Below are 27,410 nucleotides of genomic sequence, written 5' to 3'. Positions count from 1 at the left end.
CTTAGAATTTCACCGGGAGCTTATCAGTGCTCTTCTAGCTGTCACTATCGGAACAGAAAAACAGACTCCAAGCTACTTCTAGCATCTTATGAGATTTCCTTGAAATAGGAATTTAATCAGTCATGCAGACACGCAACTTACAGAACTTCAGCACTACTATGTTGCCAACATCTGGATTTATTTGCTGTCAGCTGTTTTGCAAGACATGAAACCAATCCTATGTTACATTCCTTTCTCCATTTCTTAGTTTAACCCCAGAACGCTAGAAGGAAAAAAGAAAGCTTCCAAAAGACAGCAAAGTCTAGAAATGTAGGATGAGAGATTCAGAAAGTGAGAGATTTGGTGAGAAATCGCCGTTTTTTTTCAAGTGGCAATCATTTACACCGCAAAACCAGTTTGATTTTGCAGTGTAAATGATTGCCGCTTTAAAAAAACTGGAGATTTCTTACCAAATCTCTCACTTTCTGAATCTCTCATCCTATTAAATCTCACCCGTAATACTTTATTAGGTGACACAGAATGAGCCATTCAGCATAGAAATAACCGAAGAACAAATGACCTATCTAGGCTCACAATATATTCATCTAATGATCCATCTGACAATTTAGGATGCAATGTTATGCACCAATGTCACTGCTGAAATCATGATGGCTTTTTCAATTACTTCAGTACAGTTTGAGCTACTGTAGACAGTCAAGTACTCAACAAGTCTGCATTCCAGAACCTAATACTGTATTACACATACTAATAATAGTGGTCTATGTTTATACATGTTGAATGGCCTTTTAAACCCCATAACATGGATTTAGGACATCCTTTGAAAGCTATGATGCAAATGTTTAATGTGTGCAGTTCTTTAACAACACATAAACCAGTTGTACAATACTCAACTCCTAACTGCCATGTTACGGACTGGGTTTGAAAAATAACAGTTATGAGCAGGTTTGGTGATGGCTTATCACTCTCTATTTTATAATTTTTAAAGGCTTCGTACATCTCGCCCTCCATGTTCACACTACGGCTCCCCAGTGTCACCAGATTCATTCAATCCCCAAACCCATGTACATAAAACTGAACAGAACAGCATAATCTACAGCTTCCCGTGTCATGTACGATACACAATCCATTGTCCGAGAACACACCAGTATCCCACTACACAGACTTTGAAATTATTCTCCAGTTCTGTATCACAAACCAAGTAGTATGACCGTGTGCGACCCAAGCATTTAGTAACTGTTCATTTACAGAAGTGACTGCAAAACCAGCAACGTGATATACAGCACAAATGATAAGCAGCATCTATCTAACTAGAGACGTGGCAGCAAATCCATTTGAAGCAAGAACAATGAGAACAATGGAAGCCCATAGTCAGGCTGTCTGAAAGTTGTCTCAGAACAAGGCTGGTTTGGAAGCAAGAACTACAAACAAAAGGATAACCGCTCCCTCTCTCTAATGGCCAGTATCAGAGAAAACAGAACCTCACCTTTCAGGCAAAACATTCTGTGTCCATTCCATGTACTGCTGGTGAAGCTGGGAGCTCTCCAATACACAGCGCTGTACAAGATGCAGCTGTTTCCCAGCTCCTTGCATTCAGCATGCTTACACTGACACACAAAAGTGTGGCACCACTCCAGATCGTGCTGTGAAAGGAAGCTACCATCCAATCGGGTTATCTGAGCCAGTTGCATGGCCTGTAACCCTTAGCTCTCCTTCCACTGACTCCCCCCATTCCCAAAATAATATCCAAAGAGAGAGGGGAAGGGGGAGAAAAAAATTGGGAAAAAAGTTCCTGCGCCTCTGTGGTCAGTGATAGCAACAGTCCATGTCCAATTGTTCAATCTTATCTGTCAGCATTTTTCACTGTTGTGTGCACAGGGCTTAGGGACGGTAAATGGGCAGAGGCTGGGATGGCAGATAACTCTTAATCCATCTCAACTGTTTGTTGTGAAACACTAACGCAGCTCTGTGTGGATCATGCTTTTTGTTTTCTTGTTCTGGAATGCCTGGCTTGTTTTCCAGTCCCCCAGCACATTTTTGGCACGTTGCTATTGTTCAAGTTTTTTATACACGTATAAACGATTGCTGATGAGGAGAGCTTTGCGTAAGCTCCACAGTATGCATTACGTGTTTTGTTATCCTTACTACAGGTATAGTAGTAGTATTTTACTTGAGGCTATGCAAAATATGTAACATTAGCAATTGGCAAAATAAAGAAGATCCTGTTTTCCCAGTAATTTGCCCCTCAGACTTCTCATGTCCCCAATTTAGCCACAAAAGTCTGTCAACCTGCCAATCTGGAGTTATTGTCTACATCCCTGCCCCCACTCATCCTATTCTCATCACCAAAATGTCTGACAAGACAACAAATTGAGCAAACTAAATGTAAAATATTGGTCCTTAGCTGACTGGATAAGCCACAGTTGCTGGGCCAATGGTGGTAATCCCCTGCTATCTAATATATTATAGTTGCCAACTCTTTTTCCCCACACCACTAGAAGAGTGAGTGAATCTCCCAAATTCACTAGGAAAAGGGCAGGGTGGGGTGATAATACTGGGAACCATGAGTCCTTATGAAGGAGGTGGGGCTACACTGTCACAATTTGCAAGGCCTAATGAAGCCCAACCCCACCCTCCAAATCGTCAGCTGCATCTAAAAGTGAAATTAGGAATGTATGTGCCAATATTATACCTCATTAACAAGTCTGGATAAGTGCTAATTATTGTGCAGTGCCAGAAGTGTGGTACAGTTTCTGTATGTGGCCAAACTCCCCCATAAAATATGTCTACGAGAAGATAATAGATAAATACATTACAAAATAAATAACTTCCCATCCGACCTAATAAACAGAGGTAAAAGCTCTTGCTACAACTACGTGATCCCCTAGGGCACTCAGACTTACACTGGGTGCATGTACAGTACAGCAAGGTACGTGTGCACCAAAACCTTGTAACCTATTTCTGCCACTACAGTGCTACAGTGACACATGGCTGGGCAACTGGACCTACTGGCATCACATTTGTCGTTCATTAGCAAAATTAAAGCGGCAACGGTTTCAGGATTGTAAAGTCTTCTATAAAAATGGAGAATTACGTTTTCCGCTATAATAAATACAATACAGCTTCACTATTTACAAATCTGTCAGCTGTGTCTTTGAGGATTATATAAAGAACACATAATATTGGAAGAATGTTGGCTACTGAATGACCAGCTTACATATGTGCCTGCCCATCTCAATACCTGTGTCCATTTACCAGGCCTACCAAACAAGATGTATGTTTGTAAGAAATATGTTTAGAAATGAAGGTCACTGAATGCCTACATTGCTGGAATAGCTTACGCCTTATTTAGGACATCTAAACATAAGCAGAATGGAATCTATTTACAAAGAAGGAAGTAGGGAGGGACACTAAAGTGCTAGAATAGTGCCAAGGTCAAACAGCCCACAAACTGCAAAAGCTTCTATAACAATTTCCTAAAAATATATTTACATGAACCAGAACACATTTGTGTAGGTACTGACATAAAAAAGGACTTGGGAATACTGGCTCATAAAAATCCTGGCCTGCAAAAACAGGGAAGATAACAAAAGACAGTAATATCACTGCATAAGTCACTAATTAGACCAAACCCGCACCTCATTGGAAGAAGGCCACAGGATAACTTGACATTGGAAAGAAGATATAAAAGTAGATTAAAGGCCCATACACACTAGACTACATTGGTCACAATATCGTTCAGAAAGGACTTTCTGAACGATATTGTGAACAATATCTTCCAGAGTGTACGCCATGCATGGTTAACGACCCCATCCAAGCTTGTTCAGACGAGGGAGGAGATAGTCAATGACGGCCATGTTGCAGCATGACCATCGTCCACCCACCACAGTTGCACCCCTCATGTGTGGCATTGGCAAGTGTGTATGCACTTGCTGATGCTTGTCTCCCCCACCAGGTCACGCTACCGCCAATATCGGTGCTTGTGGGGTCGGCATAGTGTGTACGGCCCTTTACTTACTATAGGTTAAAATTGTCTTAAGGCTCCCATACACCATGCAGTTCACCTGCAATTTGGGCTATTTCCCTGCAATTGCAATGCTCAATCACAGGAAAAGAGCACAAATTGCAGGTGAATGACAGGAGGTCCGATGCCATGTCCCGTGTGCATTGCACCAGAGCTTCCGAGTCGCACCAGCTGTAGAAGCAATCTGCAGGATTGCTTCAGAGCCAGGCAGGCTTGGCTAGGATAGCAATCTATATATATCGCATGCACAAGGACTGCATGTGATCCTGCCATCTGGGTAGCTCAAGGGGGGCATTGCATGCAACTTCTGAGGGGAGAAGTCACCATAATGTATAGGGATCTTAAGATGCAACTTCATGAATAATTTTATACATATATCGGTACTTGTTTCCTATCTGGGCGCCCATCGCGGGCATCGCATGCCATTATAATGTCATGCGATGCGACCGACGCGATTACCGCGATTTTACATAGGGACCAATGTTAAATGTCCCAATTGACCCGCGATGACCACGATTTACCATAGGAAACAATGTTAAATGGATCAATTTCCCCAAATTATCATAGGGAACAATGGGAAATGGGGCAAAAACACCCCTGAACATAAAAATGTCCCCCCAAAAGTAGTTGACGCCACCCCGCCATCAACGTGAACCCGGAGCGCGGCGAGCGCAGCGAGCCCCGCGAGGGGACGCGGATACCTTTACAGTTATACGCGTCCCCTCGCGGGCTTCCCAGGTGTCCATGGCGACGCGGACACCTGGGAAGCCCGCGAAGGGACGCGTTTACCTGTGAAGGTATCCGCTACGCTCGCCACACTATTCTATTCTCACTCCACGCCCTAGTGGATAGTAGGGCATGAAAAGGTCGGAGGACGCGTAACGCCGCCCCTCGCGGCCTCGCTGCGCTCGCCACGCTTCGGGTTCACGTTGATGGCGGGGTGGCGTCAACTACTTTTGGGGGGACATTTCAATGTTCAGGGGTGTTTTTGGCCCATTTACTATTGTTCCTATGCTGATTTGGGTAAATTGATCCATTTAACATTGTTTCCTATGGTAAATCGTGGTCATCGCGGGTAAATTGAGGCATTTAACATTGTTCTCTATGGGAAAATCGCGGGCATCGCGTCTGGCCCATCGCACCCGATTTTTTTATCGGCTGCGATGCCCGCGATGGCCCCGATTTTACCCCCGATGCCCGCGATTAAAATCGTGGGCGCCCAGATAGGAAACAAGTACCCATATATCAGAGGTCAGTCTAATAAACTTTACATAACAATTGTTTGGCCTAATAACATTGGGGATAGTGTTCTTTCTTCTTCTCTCTCAATTAGGATGTTATGGACCTAGATCTTACCCAGGCCCAGTACTGATGAAGAGGACCAGTGGGGCCCATGTTAGCTACTAGCAGCAGCTTCTCTGAACCCTCCAAATGCTGTTGTATCGTGGGCTGCAGTATAGCCAGGGAGGTGCATAAAGTAATATTTTCTCTGTATTTTATTCAAAGGGTGCATGGCCACGCCTCTCATGATTAGGCCACGCCACCTGAAAAGTACCTGGGCATGCACATAGGGCAGGTGATCAATGACCAACAATTCTATGGGCCTACCGGTAAGGGTAGGAGATAAAGAATGCTGCCTGGATGCTCATGTTATGTGACTAACAGCCTACAGCCAGACAAACTATGGCTGTCACCATGTGGATTGGGTGGGTGGCTGGAGCTGTCCACCAATCAGTGCTGCCAGCCATTAACTTTATAGAAGCATGTGGAGAAACAGAGCAGAATGGTTTTTCATTTGTTTTCGTGAATGGATTTGTTGGGGCCATAGTGCTTTTGTTTTTTTTAGGGCCTATAATGCAGTTACAATGGCCCTGTGTATGTATCAAAGCTTAGAGAGTGATGAAAGTGGAAAGGGGAACTACCTACCAATCAGCCACTGTCATTTTTCAAACACAGCCTGCAAAATGAGTGGATTGGTTGGTATTTTCTCTCTCTCTACTGTATGACCCTATGTTTTTTACTACTTACCTAACTTAGTCAGTAGTGATTAATCTAGAGCATCTAGTTTATGAAGCAGTATATTATTATATTTTCATGAACATGGTATCTGTACAAGAGGTTTTACTACAGTTGGTTACAGGATAAGCATAGAGGAGCTTATGTAGAGTTGAACAGAAGTCAGTTTTGCAGAAGGATCTTCTATGTTTTCACACTGCTCTAGATATGACTGCTTATGTTTACAGTTGAGACAGAGTTGCACACTGCCCACTGAAGGGGAGTACCTGGGTGCTAGGTCACCTAGGCCATTTTTAGCTAGAGCTTTTAAGACATAACTGCAAGCTACCATACTGGTCCGTATTCAGAGATACATCTGATTTAAAACTGTTCCCTAACAAAAGACAGTGCTTCCATGGCATTTCCAAGTGGAAGCAGAACCCATGCTGCATTGAGCATGGTCCTCCTTTTGATCTAGCAGATCAAAGCAGAAATAGACTTGCCTGCACAGTCTGGTTCTGCTTTCGATCTAGATGCCGCGGGGGCGCGCATTGGGATAGAATCTACATCGAATGTGGCACTGTGCAATTCACAGTCACTTTCAAATTGATTTGGGCTAGATTGTCCAAATCAAATGGAAAGGGACACTGAATCACACAGTGTGTGCGTGACATTAGACTTTAGGGACACATTTTTATAGTTCTTACCATAAACATTTCCCAGAACTACACCTGCATAGAAAAAAATATATATAGTCGTCATCTCAAATTTGGCTGACAAGCAGATTACTGTAGATTTGCAAATATTGGGGCTTGTAAAACTATTTATCGGGTAGCCATTGGACATGACAAATATCATTTCTTCATTGAATGCAAATGTACTGACAGAATAGCACTGTGTAGTGCCCAAGGCCGTGACACACGAAAAAACTCTGCCTGGCTCGAACACTGTGCAGGCCTTGCTGGAAAGATAAAGCTGAAAGAGCAAAAGAGCAAATAAACCTAAAAATATCTGAGAAGGAAGCCCCCTTTTCCCCCTAAAATATGTTAAATATTTAAGTGAGGTTCAAATATGATCACTCATGTAATGTTTCTTGTGTGATATAATAAAAATGATAATACAGCCAATGTTTATTTTTACAAAAGTATTAAACACAGGAAAATACCCAAGTGAACAAAACAAAAGCTAAGAGAAACACAAAATGTAATAAAATGTTGGAAAGGATGACTGAGGACACTGACGTAAAGTGCATCCAAGGGCTAATACTGCAGACATTTCCTGCTGGCTGTGTGTTCATGTTCCATCTGCTTCTCAGCCATAAAGTCCAAGCTCAGAAAGTGCACAAAGTGCTGGCCAGACAACAGAGGTGTCATGGAATCGCTTATAGGTAAATCAATTTCCAAGGAACACAATCAAAACATTTATTTAAAATTAATCATCCAGACTAATTTACAGTGGAAACTATTTGTTTACAGCAGGGATAATACTAAACATTGAAAAAAGAAAAAAAATGAAAGCTTTTAAAAAAAAGTGTTAATCTGCAGTTATGTACAGTACAGTAAGCTTTCCCCATTGACAGAAAAAGGATTATAACAAATTTATCTAAATAGCTACAGGATCTATTTTAGATGATACCTAGTACCTGCCCTTTATGCAGAATGTACAACTCTGCCTGTTGGACGGGTTGTGGCACCAGGAGTACTTCCTTATACATCTGTGGCCATGTCCTACAATAGCCCAATTTTGGGATAGGGTTGCCTATGTAATCAGAAGTTCCTAAGGTATCACTGACTAATGGGGCCTACACACGTAGCGATTTAGGGGCAATATCTATGCGATCTTATTATATTGCTTAGAAAATGCCCCAACATCACTATGTGTGTAGAGGCTACATTGATAGCGATGTGAGGCCCCGGTGATTACTATCCAATTGGTCAGTGCCAGTGTTCTCAGTGGAGAACACTAGCCCTGACAGATCGCTCAGCACACAGTGCTGAAACACTCAGAAAGCTCAGCAAATCTCTACATGCGTCTCGCTGGTCTTATCTCCTAGACCAGGCATGTCCAAACTATGGCCCTTAAGATGTTGTGCAACTACACATCCCAGCATACCTTGCCATAGTTTTAACATTCTCTAATAGCAAAACTTTGGCAGGGCATGATGGGTCTTGTAGTTTCACAACAGATGGAGGGCCATAGTTTGGGCCTGTCCTAGACTGACCAACTAGAGCCTTGATGGCTAACCTTGACACTCCAGATGTTGTTGAACTACACATCCCAGCATGTCCTGCATCAGATTTAGCATGGCCAAATAGCAAAACAGTAGTAGAGCATACTGGGATGTGTAGTTGAACAACATCTTGAGTGTCAAGATTAGCCATCAAGGAACTAGAGGGTCGCAGTAACACCTTACAATGCATCGCTCTTCCCTCTGGCTTTTCAGACCTCCTACTCTAACATCGACAGTCCCGATCATACGAGGGTGTTATGTTTTTCTGATGTATAATGTGGACCCAGATTAGGTGCCCTCCTCCTGCTTTCACATTTCTCTTCCATTTACATTTTATATGGTACTTTCATTTACGTGACCTAGTATCGAGCTTCTCTTCTCTCCCCAAGTTTGCTCTTCACCACCATTGTTCCTCTATGTTGTTTCTAGTATTATGTTTTGTATGCCATAGGTCTTCAACCTGTGGCCCTCCAGATGTTGTGGAACTACATATCCCAGCATGCCCTGAAGGTTTTTGGCATGCTCTTATAGGAAAAAATGTGGCAATGCATGTTGGAATATGTAGTTTCACAACATCTGGAGGGCCACAGGTTGAAGACCCATGCCACAGATCATGGGTCTTCAAACTGTGACCCTCCAGATGTTGTGAAATAAGGGAGTGTTAAAACTGTGGCAAGGCATGCTGGGATTTGTAGTTTCACAACATCTGGAGGGCCACAGGTTGAAGACCCATGCCACAGATCATGGGTCTTCAAACTGTGACCCTCCAGATGTTGTGAAATAAGGGAGTGTTAAAACTGTGGCAAGGCATGCTGGGATTTGTAGTTTCACAACATCTGGAGGGCCACAGTTTGAAGACCCATGCCATAGATGCTCTATGTATGTATCTATGCATGTATGTAGCACCACAGCAGAGAGCGACACCCCAAGCATGGAAGAGGAACTGCATGGGTTTGGGAAGATGCAGGATGCTAGAATGAACACTAAACAAATTTAACCTGACATCATATTGCAGGTCTGTAATATTCCTTCCCACTACATTATAGGCAGCTGAGGCTCCTCCCACAATATTGACAGTGTCCTAAAACACTCTATATTCTACAGAACAAAAAGCATTGGGCTTGATAACACTGGTGTGAATTCACTCATTCAAACAGTGCATTTTAGAAAAGTATACAAACTAGAGAAGCACCTTCCTTTTAACATAGCAACCATGTGTGAACACTGCAGACATATTTAGTTAAGTATAAATCCATCAGGATAGATAGCCAATTGCGTTGCAGCAGAACAATGACCCAAAGCTTGCAACAAAAGCTACATTCAAGTAGAAGGGGAAAAAAAAGGGACACAGTTAAAGCCCTGACCTAAATCCTACAGGAAATCTGTGAAATGATTTGGAAACTGCTCTCCCGTTATCAAATGCAACTTGAGACAAAAGAGTGAACAGAGCAGTCTACAGCTATGCATGAAAGACGCTCCTGCACGTATTAAAACTTGTTTTCCTTTTATTTGTATTTCTTTTCATTTGAAATGAAATAAAAATGTTTTAACATTCCCAGTAATATTTTTGTTGATCCATAGTACAAATTCCCAATTCCATGATGTAAGAAAATAAAATGAGAAACTGGATAAACACTGCTCCTTGTGGGGCATCAAGATCATTAAAAATGGGTAGATTGGGAAGCACACAGAACACAGCACTACTACAAAATTGTAAGCCAAAGCCACCCCAGCATCACAGGCATAATACAAGCTGTCTGTATGTTAGCATGGAAAACATTAAACTGCCATTATATAGAAAAGGTAGCATGGAGTTTGCAAGTATAGGGTCTTACCTGGTCCAATTATGGAAGTATCATGTCCACTCTTTTAAAAGTACATCTTAACAAGACAACATATTTTGGGTGAACACTGTTCCAAGGGTCTAAACTGGAATGCTGATTGACATCACAGGGGAACAGCACAAACCAATCATATGCAAAGAATCTCACTCACCCTGTTCACCTGGTAAAACAAATAGCTGCTAAGAATATCTCCGCCTCTTTCTGCTAACCTACAATTGTGAAGGGACCCTACATAAACTGCAAGTTCAAGAGCTGATCTATATGCATACTGAAATTAGTAGCAATATTACTCTTAATACTTTGTACATAGAATATAGTCAGCATGGTTGTAGAAAGAAAACCTTTTTTGAACTTTGTTATGACTTATGACAGGGGTGGGGAACCTGCGGCCCCCGTAGCTGGCCTGTGTGGCCGGAGACTGTCAGTCCTATTCAGCAGCAGCCGCAGGACCGTGGGACGGCTGCAGCAGAACAATTTGTAAAAGATATTTTTACATATGGCCCCCGAAGGATTTTTTTTCCCCATACAAACGGCCCTTGGAACAAAAAAAAAGTTCCCCACCCCTGACTTATGACCACATTAATGTATTTTGCATTAGAAAATTCAAAGTTGATAATTTGCAAAAATTTTGATGCTAAATGAAAGTGTCTTGCTTAAAAAATACTATTACATATCTGAAATCTTACTGACTAACTTGTATTTTAACTTAAGTATCATTATTTTGTGTGTATATATATTATTGCAATATATAATTGTGAAAGACAATTTTACAGTGTATGAAAAATGGGGCTGATTGGTTGGTACTTTATCTCACACAATTTTATATCTCTCTAAATCCCCGTGCACTCTAGGCGACTGGCCCTGATTGGGTCCCCCACAGTGCATGCAGTCAGTGAGGATATGGTCACATTGAGCTGTATGCACAGATGACTGGAGGAGGGGGGGGTGTCTCTAACTATGCGCATACGATATTGAGCATACATTCCAGACAAGTTTTTAAAGATATTACTCACAAGGGCTCTCACGTAGCTTTTAAAAACAAATATCTAGTGTGTATGGGATTTAATCTCCCGCTTTCAGGTTATACAAACAAGGACTAAACTAGCCCTGCTGATACACTGAAACCATAAACAGCATTTTTTTAAAGAAAACTAAATAGAAAAAGGACATAGCTCTTCAATAGACGGTAACAGGTGTAATCCAAACTTGGAGCATCTGCATTCTTTTAAGTATCACAAAAATGTGCTGCTTACTTTATTTGGCATTTGGTAATGTACATTGGTTTAAGAAAATATGAACTTCTACCACAAGATACATTTGCATTAATGAAAAAAAGTCCTTTCTTGTAATGGACCAAATTTATTAAGCAAAGCATTCCAAAAATATATGCTTTTATCTATTTATCAGGTGTTCAGCAGAGTAACCTTGTACAAACAGTCTGGGTGTGAGACAATGGACTTTAATCCTGTCAATACTTATCAGCAAGGAAATGGGAGAGAATACTTTTGCCTTGTTTCGCCGACAAGTATGCGGCAACTTCAACAAGTGTCTGTTGTTAAACTGGCCATACCTAGGCAACTATCCGCCCGATGCTTTAGCATACAATATATTATATGCAAACCCAGCAAGTACTGCCAGATCCGCTAAAACTTATGTGCAGCACTTGCGATCTCTAGATGGTTCAGCACCTACGATATGGGCACTTTTCACCTGATTTTCTCTGCCCGATGCACCGGAATTGGGTTAAAAGGGCCCAAATTGTAGGAGGTGTATGGCCAGCTTTACAGAGATCAGATGCTAATGCTAATTGGGCATGGTAGATAGGTTGACAAGGTCTAGGTTGACACCAAAAGGTCAACTTGCACAAGGTCAACACAAGCAAAAGGTTGACACAGAAAAAGCTCAAACATGGAAACATTGGGGGATATTCTGATTCACTCGGAAAGGCACAATCACTCTCTGATGTACAAAACCATATGCACTGCAGGTGGGGTTGATGTAACATGTGCAGAGAGAGTAAGATCTGGGTGTTTTATTGTTTCTGTGCAGGGTAAATACTGGCTGCTTTATTCATACACTGCAATAAAGGCAAACGCAGCGAGCCCGCAAGGGGGGGCGATCCACGTCCCCCCCTTGTCGGCATTTTGGCTGTCGGGATTCCGGCGTCGGGATTCTGAACGCCGGGATCCCGACCGCCGGGATTCAATACGGAATCCCTTCTTATCCATTAACCTGTTTAAAACTGGTGATGGCAATTTAATTAAGAGGAAAGTCCAGAAATAGAGCATTCTGTCCCTCCTGGAGAGGGTCATGTTGGGAGGTATGGTGTTTTATTATTTTTTGGGGTGTAAATGTTGATACCCGAGCATGTGGACCCCCAATTAGTGTACTGCTTTGGGCCAAGTGCCTAGCTCCGCTACCACTGCACTCAGCGCACTTTACCATTCCCAATTGAAGTCCACGTGGATGGTTAAGCATGAAAAGTTCAACAAATGAAAACTCATTTCGACCTTTTGCTTATGTCGTCAGCCATATGGTGTCCAAATAGACACTGCCTAACAGCCATCCAGATACTGCAGGGTTTAAAATGGTCCTAGAGAGGTGGTGGAACTAATTTCCCTCTGCCATCTAGGGGGTTATTCTAATTGCATTGGCCCCCGCGCATTTGCACAGGGGACCGATGTTCAGCATCTGCTCATGCACATTTCTGCAGCCAAGTAGGCACGGAAACTGCATGTTTGGCGTCCCGCTTGCACCAAGCAGTGTGTGGGGATGGTGGCTACCGCAGCCCATCGGAGCGGCCAGCATTTCATAGGCTTTCCCATGAAAACGCTGGGCATCCCCATGGTAATGGCCCGGTGATGCGGGTGCGGGACAGGCAGCTGACATCCACAGATGTCAGCTGCCCGCACAGATCAGTGTCTCAGATCTGCAAACGCTGGAGAAATCATTTGATTTCTTCACCGCACCCAAGGCTGTGAATGGATGATTACGTGCGGGGGATCGCAGCATTGAAGGGAGGTGTCTGGGGGACTCGCGAGGCTGTGAAATTCACAGCCTTGCGAGTCAACCAGAATAAGGTCCCTGATTTCACCACTTCCCCTCCCCCATTAGGCAGAGCCAGGGCCAGTGGTAGGGTTTTTGGCCCCCCCTGCAAACTATAATGCTTTTCTGTTACAATTACTGTGCAGGGTCAAGGTGCGGTTGAACTAGTTTCACCTCCGTATTACAGTTGGTGGAGCTCCTTTCCACCCATTTCCCCCCCCCCCCCCCCCCCCCTCCACACACTTTAACCCCTGCCACGCTGACTTTATTGCTATGGATTCTTGAGCTCCATATAGATTAAATGTAAGCATACAATGAAATACATAGCTATTATATTATTTAAAATTAAATAATTTCTGTGTAAAAGAACATCACTCTGTCTGGGATACGGTCATATCACCTAAAGATGGTCGACACCACCAGGTCGATTTATTGAAAGGTCGACAGGGGTCTAGGTCGACACAGGACGAGGTCGACAGGTCATTTAGGTCGACATGGTGTAGGTCGACAGTCAAAAGGTCAACATGGGGCTTTTCCCTGTATTTTGAGCCGACAGGCGGTATTTCCTGCCCTACCATCCACTAGGGCGTGGTGGGAGAATAAAATAGCGTGCCTAACGTAGCGAGACACCGTGCCCGAAGCATGGCGATGCGGTGCACTTTATCCTGTGTCCAGGTCGACCGTGTCAACATTCAGGTAAAAAACCAGTGAAAACCTCATGTCGACCTAGACCATATCAACCTAATGCTTGTGTCGACCTAGACCCTTGTCGACCTTTCAGTATGTCGACCTAGTGGTGTCGACCTAATGACTGTCCATAATCTTTAGGTCGACCATATGATCCTTACCCCTCTGTCTGTTGGCAATAAACTCAAATATTGTTCAATCATTTCTGAATTACTTTTTTTTTTTTTTTACTAAAACGTTTACTTTGCTTCTCTATTGTTTTAAAAGTAGTAACCGAATAGCTTTTAAACAAGATTTACTAGAATTGTTTAATGAAGCAGACTTCCTTCAGTAGGCTGGGCAATGCCTGTGCTTTGTGTACAGTCACCTAACCAGTGGAGTGAGTGTGTGAGCAAAGTGCAAAGAAATCCCCCAAAAAAAAGAAACAATATTTGAGCATTCTAAAAAATATTTCTTCAGATAGATTTCTAAAATAAGTCGTCGTCGTCTTTGTTTTTACAAAATCTTCTTTAAAGGGTCGTATGCCGGTGATTCTCCCTAAAGGTGAGGGAGACTCCCTAAAATAGTGTTGATGTTCTGGATTCCAGCAATCTCCCTGAGGCCAGGCCAGTAGTGTGTACAGCCGCCTACACACGGGGGAGATATATTACTCAGCCATATATTGCTAGCAATATAAGGCTGAGCAATATATTGCTCAGTTTCTCCTTTTCATCAGCGACCAGAGATGGTCGCTGATGAAAGGGAACCTCTGCTGGCGGTGCAGCAGAGGTAATCAGCTGGGGCTGAAAACGGGATTTATCGCCGGGACACACTTCCATCACTGGCAATATGGTTGCCTGCGACCATATTTCCAGCGATTTCAGCCCCTATCGCCCCATGTGTACACAGCTTAACACAGGGCCTATTTAACATGAGTATGCAGTGACTGATGTTCATGCAACTGAGCATCAGCAGACTGCATGTACTGCGATCACATTGCGCATGCATTAAGGTGCCACAGATGATTTGAAATTCTGCTCTGGTCCGGTCATACAAAATCCAATCAAAGCAGACAATGTGCAGCTGTTGGAATCAGAAAATTGCATCAGCTATCGGAGAAAAACTCTGAAAACTTGAGGTTAGAAGAGGTTTATAAATGGCACTACAACTACATCATGTGGGGACAGTGATATGCTGCAATGCTTTTTATATTGCAGCAGATATCTTCTGCATTAAGGTGCATACACACAGGGCGTGTATGCATAGCAATGACGGCGACAATCGCTGGGCTGAAAATCGCTCCGTGCATACACACTAAGCAATTTTCACCCATCCACTCTATGGAAAGTCGTAGACCCGGCTGGTAAGTGATGGTGAACACTGATGTGCACTCCTGCATCAACAGGCCATACACATAGGCCGGCTTTTGAGCTGAAATGGTAAAAGTGAGCTGCTTTCAGCTCCCAATCACCCAGTGTATATGGCACTTAAGATTGTAAAATCATTCAAAAAGTGCTATTTCCGCATTACTTAAGTGGCTTATAAGGTTGATTAAGAGGCTTCAAGGTTGCCTGTACTGCATAACATTTTTTTTTAAAATATATTTAAAGGGCAACTGTGGCTATTCGGTGGACAGTATTCTAAAAAAAAGGGGTACAATATAAATGGAATAGTGGTGGCCTTTCTGTTCCAGCAAAGAAAGGGTGAAATAAAATAACTGATAAGAAGCAAAATGATGGATGATCATGTATTCTCATACTGAAGCACTAGATGATGAATCTGGTATATTACAAACTCCCTCACACACAGTGCTACAGATTGTGCAAGATACTGGCACGGAACACCCCATTCCAGTGTATTGCATAGCACGGTGTAACTCTGCCTGGCTCTGTTGTAAATAAGCAGAGTATCATTCAAAGCACTTATTACAGTATACCTATAAATCAGCTTCCATGAGTCCCCAGTACTCAATTTAGCAATTAAAAATCATAATGCCAACGTGTAACAGTCCTAACATGAGCAGAATATTATACAATGACACACCTAACCCCACAGCAATGATTTACAGATGTGTCTAGCCTAGTATTTGCATGGACACAGCTCTGCAATTCCTGCAGGGCAAGAGGAGAGATGGGAGTGGTGACTAGATAATCACTGCGTGACAAATACACGTGCAGTAAAAATAAACTAAGGAGAGCAGGCAAATAACAAAGCCTCTGTTTTCCATGTTATCTGTCAGGCAGCAGCAGTAAGAAGCAGGAGAGCGAGGTCTCATGTTAGCAGTGCTTAATACCCCTTTCACACTGTCCATTTTAAAATGTTTAAGGCTGCAGTGTGAAAGTGTCAGAGTTGATTTACCGGTTAAAGTTAACTGGTATTTCAACACATTTAAAAAGCAGAGTCCTACACGTTTCAAAGCTGTTTTTTAGGCAGTGTGAATGGCTCTATTTCTATGGCTTGAAACGTGTCCCTTGGGGGTTAAATGGGTTGAATGTGTGAATGGTATTAAATGCTTTTTAAAACGGTTTTCACCTGCAATGTGAAAGGTCTTAAGGTTCAGACCCGTTTTAAAGTCCCATTTAAGAATACAGGGTCAATACCCGTTTCTGCAATGTGAAAGCAGTATAAGTCATTTGCAACAGTTTGCAGATAAATATGTATTTGAAGGTATAGTAAACTGAAAACATCAATCTTATTAAAACAATACATTAATAAACAACATATATGTTAGAGAGGGATGAGGTTAACATCCCATAGGTTGGAATGCTGGCAGTCAAAATACCGACCCAAGAAATCTGACTCGCAGCCAGAAGACCAGCACTGGAATCTATAGAGATGCGGATGTCGAAATCCCTACTGCTGGCATTTCAAACGTTCGTTTTAGGGTTGACTGCAGCATATTATTTTATAAACAGTTTCTAATACAGCGCAGCAGGTTCCGTTGTGCTTTACCATTATAAATAGGGATAACAACCTGCATTGTTACATATAGTCAAATGGTAGGAGGGCCCTGCTTGCAGGCTTACAATCTATTGAGAAATAGGTATTGATACACAAGGGTAAGTATTCTATATTGCAAAATGGTCCAGCAGATAGCAAAGGTTCTTGGTGGGCTTGAAAAATATGGTGACCCGGCAAAGTAAGCCGGGGGTCAAAAGGAAAATAAGAGAGCAACTTAGTAAGCAAGTTTGTGCTGTACAGTAAGATGGGATGGATGGAAGGGAATGGTTTATGAAGGTTGTGTGGCTGGTTCTGGAATTTGATAAGCTTGTCTTAAGAGGTGCGTTTTCAGGAAATGCTTGAGGGTTTGGAGACTGCCCAGGCCTTGATGTATCAAGCTTCAAAAAGTGATAAAAGGGAGAGTGATAAACAGCCAGCCAATCAGCTCCTACCTGCCATGTTACAGATTGAGTTTGAAAAATGTCAGGCAGGAGCTGATTGGCTGGTTGCTTATCACTCTCCATTTCATCACTTTTTGAAGCTTGATACATCTGGCCCTGGAGGAGTGTCTTCCACAGAGTGGGTGCAGCCCAAACAAAGTCCTGCAATTGTGAATGGGAGCAAGTAATACATGTGGATGAGAGATGTAGATCCTCTGAAGAACGTAGAGTATGAGCTGGGAGATATTTTGAGATAAGAGAAGAGACGTATGTTGGTTGAGTTTGGTTTATAGCCTCGTGTGTAAGTAGAAGTATTTTATATTGAATACTGTAGAATACAGGTAACCAATGGAGGGACTGACAGAGCAGTGGGAAAGGAACGCAAGTCCTGAGAGAATGTATTTCAAATTGTGTAAATGTGAGTGAGAGAACCTGTGGTAGAACTGGCTATGTAAACGACTGGCATAGTAATATTCCAACCACACATCCTTTGCTGTTATCAGGCCTAGAGGTGTGTGAGAAGTAGAGACAACCATGTGATATTGCTGCAGGGGAGGCAGTGTCTGATTGGGTGACCCATTTTCTGATATAGCCAGCTGGTTGAAGTTGTTGGATATGAAGAGGTCATGGATGGATGGTGATTTGTTGCCAACAGAGCGTGCATTCCATAAGGCACATTTTAGTGATTTGGAGAGTGAAGGGATACATTTGATGTTTATGAGGTTAGCTGGGTTTATATGTTGCTGTGACTTTGTAGTCCGTGAGTGGGGCAAACAGTTGGGGCCTGGGATTGGTGAAATGTCACCAGCAAATAGAAGCAGGACAGAGAAGTAGGTGTAGCTGCAGGAGGTTTGTGAATGTTTTTTTTTTTTTATGGCAGCAGGTTGTGAATGCAGCACTTTACAGGGAATACATCAGTCCTCCACATCACATCAGTCATATCCGCCCATTGTATCTTACAATCTACATTCACGGTACTTGTGTAGTTTCACGGCGACACTTCCCAGCGGATCGCATTGTATGCAAATCGCATGCAAATATGTTAGTAAGTTTAATTTATATAGCGCACTTTCGCCAATAGGACTAAATGTAGCACTTGGAATATTTTGCTCTATCAAACCCCTTTTACACCGAGGCAAATACCCGGGTCAGCGTCGGTGTAAAAGTGGTAGCTGAAAAAAACACGGGTCCATTTCCCCATGAATCCTACCCTGGTCCTGATCAGGGTGGAACACAAAGGGGACCCGGGTGAGGGGCAGTGTAAACGGGTATGCCGGTTCATCAGACCCATCTCCCTTTTACTGCAATGGGGAGCTCAACCTCGGGACCGAAGCATCCTGCAGTCAGTATGGAGGCTGGGCAGGGGGCGCACACAGCCTTTGCTGGACTAGAAGTGCATGGAGGCTGGGGGCAGCCCAGCTACCTATTTTGGTGCTGGGCTTGCCCCCAGCAGGGCGATTGGTGGTACTGGTGCTTGGAGATTATGTCATTTCCAAGCGCAGCACCTGTTTACACTATGGGTCGGCACCACAGCGTAAACAGAAAAATCTCAGATCAGATCTGGATTGGAACCGTGTTCCAAATACAGTGTCGGATCCGGGCTTTAAGTACAATAGATGCAGAAACAGGTCTGGATTAATTTTTGGGGGCCAGCAGACACTAGGCAAGAATGAATGCCTCCATCTCTGCTGATCACATAAACAAGTACTGTACCACATGCAAATGCACAATTCCATTTTAGGACAACCAGTAATCTGTGCCAAGGAAGTCTTCAGACACCTGTAACGTGATCCCTAAACTCATCTGTATCTTAGCAAACAAAACACAAAATAATAGAATTAGCTGCCAAATTTAAATTCTGATATATATTTTTTTTAAATTACTTCAGAGTGACTTATTGTGCTGCAGCCATCACTCATCAGCCGCTTGTCAGGGTGAGTGAAGTAGAAAGACTTCTTGAACTTGTCTTTAGACAGTTGCCAACACTTCAAAGCCACATGCACAAAGACATCCAGCTCAGTGAGGCAAAGCAATGCAATGTTAACCATGAGTGGTTTTGGAGAGATCCAAGATGCCACATTCACCATATTACATTATACTGTATAATTATATAAAAGGTCCTTATTTACAGCTTACAAGTCTTGCCATTGATCTTTCTACTATATAAAATGTTATTAATACATATATAATCTGGAAATCATGCATTAAAAGTAGACTACTGAACTATAGTGAAAGTTTTAGTCAATTATATCTCAAGCGTAAAAGAATATATATCAGCATACCATGTAAGTGCTATAAGTAATATTATATTATATTTATATAATATTATATAAACAGGCCAGATTCCAAATGGAAAAAGGTGGCACTCCATGAATAACGTGCCGAATCTATCTTTATATATATATATTAATCAAACATTAATGTGATAGCTATGTGTATTGTAGCCATTTTGATTAATAGTGTTAGGACCTGCAGAAAAGTGGGGTCCCGTGAAGGGGGCTGCAGGCTTAAATACATTGATCAATTCATGAACTAAATCTCCACTATTTATTAATATCAGTTAAGGTAGTGAGTGCAGAGCCCCTACAATGTCTGTTTAAACAATGCAGTCACAAGCCATAGGGCACCCCAAAACTAGGAAAGGTGAGTGCCGATGTTTAGTGTATATATTGTTTATTAGATTCATTTTTTAATTAGTCTTATTGTGGTCACATTTTCTCATGCACCCTGTTTTAACCTATATTTCATAGCTTATGTTAACCACTTCCCTAGATGATTAGTGACAGGCGTGTTGGTAACTGCTCACCTTTAAAAGCATAGTCTGCTGTGAGCTTTAGACCAGATAGCATGCCTGTAATCAAACATTAATGTGATAGCTATGTGTATTGTAGTCATTTTGAGCAATAGTGTTAGGACCTGCAAAAAAGTGGGGTCCCTTGAAGGGGGCTGCAGGCTTAAATGCATTGATCAATTCATGAACTAAATCTCCACTATTTATTAATATCAGTTAATTTAGTGTGTGCAGAGCCCCTACAACAGGGGTGTCCAAACTTTTTGCGACGAGGCCCAGATTTGGTGAAGTGTGGGGGCCGACCATTCAGCCTGACATTCTTTGAATCATTAATCACATCAGAATGGTCCCCCACTCTGCCCCCATTCACTCTATGTCCCAAACCTGCCCCCATTCACTGTATGTCCCCCAGCCTGCCCCTTCAGTGTATGTTCCCCACTCTGCACCCATTCACTCTGTCCCCCAGCCTGCCCCCTTCTCTTAATGTCCATTAGTGCCTCCATTCATTGTATGTCCCCAAGCCTGACCCTCCTTCACTGTATGACTCCCATTCACTATGTCCCCCACTCTGCCCCCATTCACTGTATGTCCCCCAGCCTGCCCCTCCTTTACTGTATGTCCCTTACTCTGTTCCCTCCCTTCTCTGTATGTTTCCCAGCCCCTTGTGTGAGCCAGAGGAAGGAGAGGCAAAGCAGGAACTGCAAGGACAGGAGATGCTTGGGCTCCCGCTGCTGCCTTCCTCCGCTCTGCATGTTACGGGAGCAAGCTTCCCCCTTGCTGCACCCCCTCCCCACACACTGCTGTCACTGCGATTGTGGAGTAGGGTGATATACGATTGCAGCAGCAGGGGTAGGACGCCAAACACATCTGACTGTGGCGGCCGGCACCTCCTCACTGCAGCAGCCAGCAAGGTAAAGGCGCGCTCGCCGGGGCCCCACCTTTAGTGTCCTGTGCTGTGCTTCCTACATCTGATGCTCTGGCCACTTCCAGCTGGAGGCTGCGGGCCACTTGAAATGAGAGCACGGGCTGCAACTGGCCCCCGGGCCTGCCCTACAATTTCTGTTTAGTTAAACAATGTGGTCACAAGCCATAGGGCCCCCCCCCAAAACTAGGAAAGGTGAGTGCCGATGTTTAATGTATAATATATATATATATATATATATATATATATATATATATATATATATATATATATATATATATATATATATATATATATATATAGATATATATAGATATATATAGATAGGGAAATAACCACGGCACTCGGAGGAACTTTCAAAACTTCAAGGTGTCCAACGTTTCGGGGCACAGGCGCCCCTTTGTCAAGGAACAAAAAGTGAAGTTTTCACACTTTGTCAAGGAACAAAAAGTGAATCAAAGGGGCGCCTGTGCCCCGAAACGTTGGACATCTTGAATACACTTTGTTGAAGTTTCGAAAGTTCCTCCGAGCACCGTGGTTATTTCCCTGCATTTATCCCATTTCCGGAAGGACAGATGTACAGCTCCTAGAGAAAGTGTGTTGCTGGGTGCCATCCAGTTTAATTCTGTAATCCAATGTGGGCAAGAGAGACAATCCAAGACTTTAAAAAAAAATTATATTATCAAATAAACATCTCAAAACGGTGCAACAAAAGACCAACGTTTCGGGGACTAATCCCCGTTTTCAAGGTGTCACCATATCTGCACCTTGAAAATGGGGATTAGTCCCCAAAACGTCGGGGGCCAGATGCACTAAGCTTCAAAAGTAATAAAATGGAGAGTGATAAACCACCAGCCAATCAGCTCTTGTCTGACATTTTTTAAACACAGTCTGTGACATGGCAGGTAGGAGCTGATTGGCTGGCTGTTTATCACTCTACCTTTTATCACTTTTGAAGCTTAATGCATCTGGCCCCATGAGTGTTGCATTCCATATGCATACAATCATGCATTAAATCGCATGCCCCTTGTGACCTGAAATTGGGTGATGTAATGAGGGCTGGGCTATCTGGGGGCATATTAACTGACAGATGGCACATCGCATTGCGAAAAATCGCATGTGTTTAAACATCGACCAGCCTGTGCTTTAAGCACCACAACAGAGAGCGACCACCCAGGCAGGAAGGAGGAAATGCACAGGTCTGAAAGGTGCTGGGTGCTAGCAGAGATGAGTAACATTTTCACTAATCATTTGGCCACAAATCTGTACCTGTGCGCATTAGCCTTCGTGTTAAGTCTATCACACTACAGTCACTATGGGCCGGATTCAGATATGTCCACAAATCCATTTGCAGATGTGATTTTTCTGTGTAATCGCGAGATATACTAATGACTCAGGTGACATCTTATACATAGAGACACCTACTGCCAGCACCTTACATCCACTCTTACAAACCGGAAACATCAGACGCAGATCATCAAAGTTCTGAGTAGCACTATGCTGTATCAGACAGAGCAGCTGTACTAAGACAATAAGGGCTCTCCAGCTGCGAGTGCATTTGCTGACTTTAAACACCCCAAAAAATGGTAAGACGTGTTAACGTTTCGCAAGCCATCCTCAAGCATGGTACACACGTATACAATACTTGGCCTAGAGGCGCTTCTAGAGAGGAGGCCTATGTGTAGAATCTGGGCCCCTAATCTCTGGCCATCAGCACATTTGAATCTGGCTTCTGTAATCATAAAGCGACAGCAGCATGATCCCAGAGTCTACTGTGCATGCACAGATATCAGGGAAGATGGCGCAGGTGCCACATCTTTTTCCTGGTGATCCCTGCGCTAACTATTGAAAAAATGGGTGCAGGTTGTGCAGTGTGGGTCCCTTGGCCCCCGGGGCAGGGGCCACCATATAAAACTGCACCCATTATAAATACACCAGTACCTTGGTTCCTTCACCCGATATGGGTTGAATGGCAACAATTGTATCAGCGTTAGCTGATAAATGGCTTATAATGTAACAGCCCGTGATCAGGTGCAGAGATCTAATCAGCTGTTTAATATTTGTCAAGCCAACCCCCTGATTCCACAGAACCCTATTTCTCAGCTTATAGGGAGTATTTCACAATCATCTGAGGGATCGCAAAGTGTGTACCCAGCTTTATTCTTACCCCATTAGTCCAATGGCACAAGCTCTCCCCTGCAGACGACATAACTTAACATTACCTCACAGAATATAAGCACTTAAAGGTTAAGTAGAATTTAACAACCACTTAAATGATGGGTTATTTACTTTTCCATGCTATGGCCTAGCAGATGTTGAATTTGGGCTTATTTTGAGTGTTCTAAATGTAAAAATAGCCAGTATGGTTAGCTTTGGGGTTGGTGCATGCATTATGCAGCAAGCCTTTTATTTACTCTGTACACATTACAGCTAGCAATCAGAGCTTTGTTTACACAGCAATCTTAAGTACAGACATGAGAAATCAAGGTTGCCATACACTAATATAATTTGGGTCTTCCTACACAATTTCGATGCATTGGGCCGATAAATTGTGTGAATACTATTCCTATCTGATGTGCTGTCTCGTGTGGATAGGATCCGCACACTGTCACTGTTGCATCAAGAATACATACTGTATATGGGATTGCATATGAAATATTGCATGCAAAATGACTGCATATATGTATTGCATGCGATCTAGGTGCAAGGTATCTCGGCAAAGAGTTGCCACGGTATCACATGCAAGGCTGCATGAGACACCTCTGCTTAATGTCCTTTAGACTTGATGTACTGCAGGAAAAATAAAAATAGTAGTGCAACCATTCCAGGTAGCTTAAACATGCAGACCTTAAATATGCAGAGATTGGGATACTTTTCTCACCAGATCCACATAAATTCTTGCCATTCGGCATATGAATGTGGAATTTCACACATTTGTCAGTCGGAATTTGCCCTTCATAGTTATATCCAGTCGTTTGCCTTATTAAAGCCTATATCCCAAAAATGGTTCTCAAGGCACCCCAAAAGTCCAGGGTTTAATATACATCATCAAGCTGATTGATTTATATTCAAGTTTATTCATAGAGGGGGTATTCCATTATCCCCAAAGAAACATTGAGAGCGAAAAATAGATGTTTTCCAATATTTCTCTAATGTTAATTGAACACCCCCCTCCCAACAAAAAAAAACAGAACAATAACCACTGGCACCATATTTTCTCCATGTTCAGTGAAACTAGGGCCGTTTTTATAAGGAATTAGGTGAAATAAAATTCCTATAATCCGGCACAAGCGTTCGTTGATTGACAGTTTGGTATAGTTAACAATTTGATTTCGGGAGAGAAAATTCACCTGGACCACTTCTCGGCACAAGTCACCGCCAGAAGTGCTGGTCACATGACTGCTGCGACCTGGAAGATGACTCCTGAGTAGCTGCAACAGCCAGTGACCAGGTAAGTAACCACTAAATCACCAGAAATGCCAGTTTAACATTCTATCATGTCCACAAAGTAACACATAATGCATGCTTATGGACAGACAATACCACACCCACAGTATGTAACATACCACATCCAGAGGTAGTCAGGATAGATTATTAAACTCATAAAAGGAGAATGAATGTTGATAAATAAAGGCAATGTAACCTTGGAAATGTTAGAGGAATGCTATCCCTATAAGCAAATTTTTTCATTTGTGCATCTTCCACTTTGTCAGCTGTAGAGATTAGTGGTGTAATAAGCATCAAAACCCATTTCCTAAACAATTGGGGTTTCAGAAAAACTGTAAAAACTACGTATCCTAAGGGGGAGGGGGGATTCAATTGGGCACGATGTAATCTCTATAACAAAAACCTTGCGACCACCGCTTCCAATTTTGGATTACTGTGAATCTTCACGACCCCGGTACCTACTGTATCCAATTTAAAAAAAAAGTTGTTGCAGGTTTTAACTCTGGCATAGTGCCCATGGAGTAATGCGCTGTGATTTTTCCTAAAAGTATAGAGTTTAGGAAAAATCAGGCTTGCTCCTAGGAGTGAGGATAGTACATTTCAAGTTATGGGTGAACTATTATAAAAGTAGTGGGATTATTGTAATAAGATGAAATAGGTATGCTGCATTTGCTACATACATTCAATGTTATCCTAATACCTATTTAATATGACCATTTTCAGCAGGATTTTCCACCTATGCAGGTTGGACTTTTTAAATGTGCACCTGTGGAAAATAGTTGAAAATGGACGCGTTTTCCACTAAAACACATGGATCGTCGAGTAATTTGACCTATTCAATCCAAGTGCCAATTTTCGACAGTCGTAAAAATTGGCACTTGGATTGAATAGGTCCAATGTAAATTCAGTCAAAAATCTTCAAAAAAGTGCCAATTTTTTTAACTGTCAGATAAATCAGCACGGAGTGAATACCCCCCAATAGAGAACTAGGACAGCATTGCTTGCTCCTTATCATCATTAGTAATTCTTCTTTACCAATACCTTTAGCTGGGTGTCTTCGACACCTCCAAGTTCCAGGCTCATCGTCGGCCTTCTGTCTATTTGCAGAAAGCTCTCCATCACTACGAAATAACTTTTTTGTCCTCTGAGACAAGGAGGAAAAATGTATCCAGCTCACAGCACGAGAGAAGGAACCTTGAGGGCTTCTCTGGGACCTAAAGCTGCCAGACCTGGCCTCCTTTCTCATGCTTCTTTTACACAGGATTCTGATTCCCCTGTCTAATGGTGATGATAGATAATGGTGACATAAGAAGTCATTTTGGAATGCATCTCTCTAGTATCATAGGAGAAATAAGAAAAAAACAAAAAATACTTGGACGGTTATATTCCTGGTGGAGTAGAACCTTCTCTGTCATGTGATGCAATCTAACAGTTTCCACCTCAGCAAATATGTTTTATCAACAGTATCCACTTCTTATAGTAGTCCATCATATAAAGATAAGGAATTCCCAGGAATTTCAATGTGCACGTCAAAGCATATTTGAGATTTTCAGAAAGCAGGAAGATCTACGCTGTGATTTAGCGGATTCAGCTTCCAAGCTGAACTTCAAGCAGGCATCCAAGCACTAAAGCCAGCCAGAGCTGCAGGAGCTGATACCCGTGTGCTTTCTCAGTAGTATGACGTGAGCTCAGTGAACTCCCCACAGGGATAGATGACACATGGAGCAGACCACTCCCTGTGTAGTCAAAGCACAACAGTGGCACAAGCCTGAGATTTTTTTTTTTTTTTATGTATTCACAGCTCTGTCACTTTATAGCTTGTGTGTAATGTAAACTGTAATCACCACCTTTATAGCAACGGTCTCAGTTCTGTGCCTAGTTGTTTGCTAACGTCCAATGTACATATATCTGTAAATATTGATATATTGACATACAAGAGCTACTTTTAGAATCCGAATAAGTAATCAAACAGCAACAATTACCCCATACCTACTGGCACCTCTGTTACTGACGAGAGCAGCAACATTGTCTCTGTCTACTTCCTTACAGTGGAAGTAAGCAAATGCAAGGTGGTCAATGAAGAGTCCTCCATAAGAGTAGGGCTAGATATACAGCGGCACGATTAGCGCTTCACATTTCCCCTCTATACAGAGGCAGAGCAGGAAGCCATACCAACGGGATGCGTTATTATCTTGGCCAACACAGCGGGAAGTGAAATCCACCATGGCCAATGACACAGCACATCTGTATAGTGCTAAAGTGCTGTGAGCTGGCTGGCTTCACTGGGCTTGTGCAAAATCTCACAACCATCGCAAGATCTCCTGTACAACCCAGACCTCAACAACCACCACAGATTGGCACACATACCAGCAGGTAATACCTGCTGTTATGTGAAAAAAAAATGATAAGCCGCAAAAGCGCATATATTATTTATTTTTGAATACATCTAAGTAATGTTCTATTGCCATATGATTGTATGGTGATTGCAAAATTGTTAGATGTATGTAGGTAACAGAGGGAAGTGACTTTTCTCTACAATATTTGCTTTCATACATACTTGAGGTTCAATGTAAGGGTCAAATAGCACTGGTTATAGCACATTTGGGACTTTCCTCTTCCTACACCTCCTGCCAAGAGTTCTGAAACAAAGTAGCATTGAAATTATACCTTGAATGTCAAACATCTCTTGTATTCTCCTTTAAGATAACAGGCCGCCCCACAGTAATAGGATTTTTTTTTTAATGTTTAATAATAATTTTAAATTAATAATGCAAAGCATGTGTTCTTCACAGAAATTGGGAGGGGGAGGATGGACTGGTGAGGGTGGGTAATGATGGGGGGGGGGGGGGGGGGAGGGTAAACCAAACCCCATTACAGGAAATAAGCAATAGCCGTGTGGCATATCCCTTAAGCCCTGTACACATGCATCGATTTTTCCCGATTTTCGATTTGATTTTGCTTATAGAAGCAAAATCACATCGAATCCTAAACGAAATCTAATGTTTTTTTGTGTCACTTCCGATCTGCGTTCGATTCGATGCGCGCTCCTGTTTTCACAAAATCTAACAG

At 42.6% G+C, this 27,410-nt stretch overlaps 1 protein-coding gene across 7 annotated transcripts in view; it reads right to left on the bottom strand.

Moving 5' to 3' along the window:
* The window catches only part of NHSL1 (NHS like 1), a 208,339-nt gene that overhangs the window by 84,363 nt on the left and 96,566 nt on the right, over nt 1-27,410 (bottom strand). The window contains exon 1 of one of the 7 annotated variants that reach the window (XM_083176601.1): nt 26,899-26,980. The exons of 4 other annotated variants lie outside the window; for them this stretch is intronic. Coding sequence is in view for 2 of the 3 variants with exons in the window: in XM_083176595.1 (XP_083032721.1) it covers nt 25,383-25,587 (205 nt within the window). In the remaining variant the exon portion in view is untranslated. Of the gene's footprint in view, nt 1-1,483; nt 1,930-25,382; nt 25,724-26,898; nt 26,981-27,410 lie in introns of those variants that run through there. 2 more of the 7 variants (XM_083176595.1, XM_083176594.1) reach the window with 2 other exon arrangements.

Source organism: Crinia signifera, chromosome 3, assembly GCF_055691185.1.
Source record: "Crinia signifera chromosome 3, ASM5569118v1, whole genome shotgun sequence".
Lineage (NCBI taxonomy): Eukaryota > Metazoa > Chordata > Amphibia > Anura > Myobatrachidae > Crinia > Crinia signifera.
This window is presented reverse-complemented; position numbering and strand designations above follow the sequence as displayed.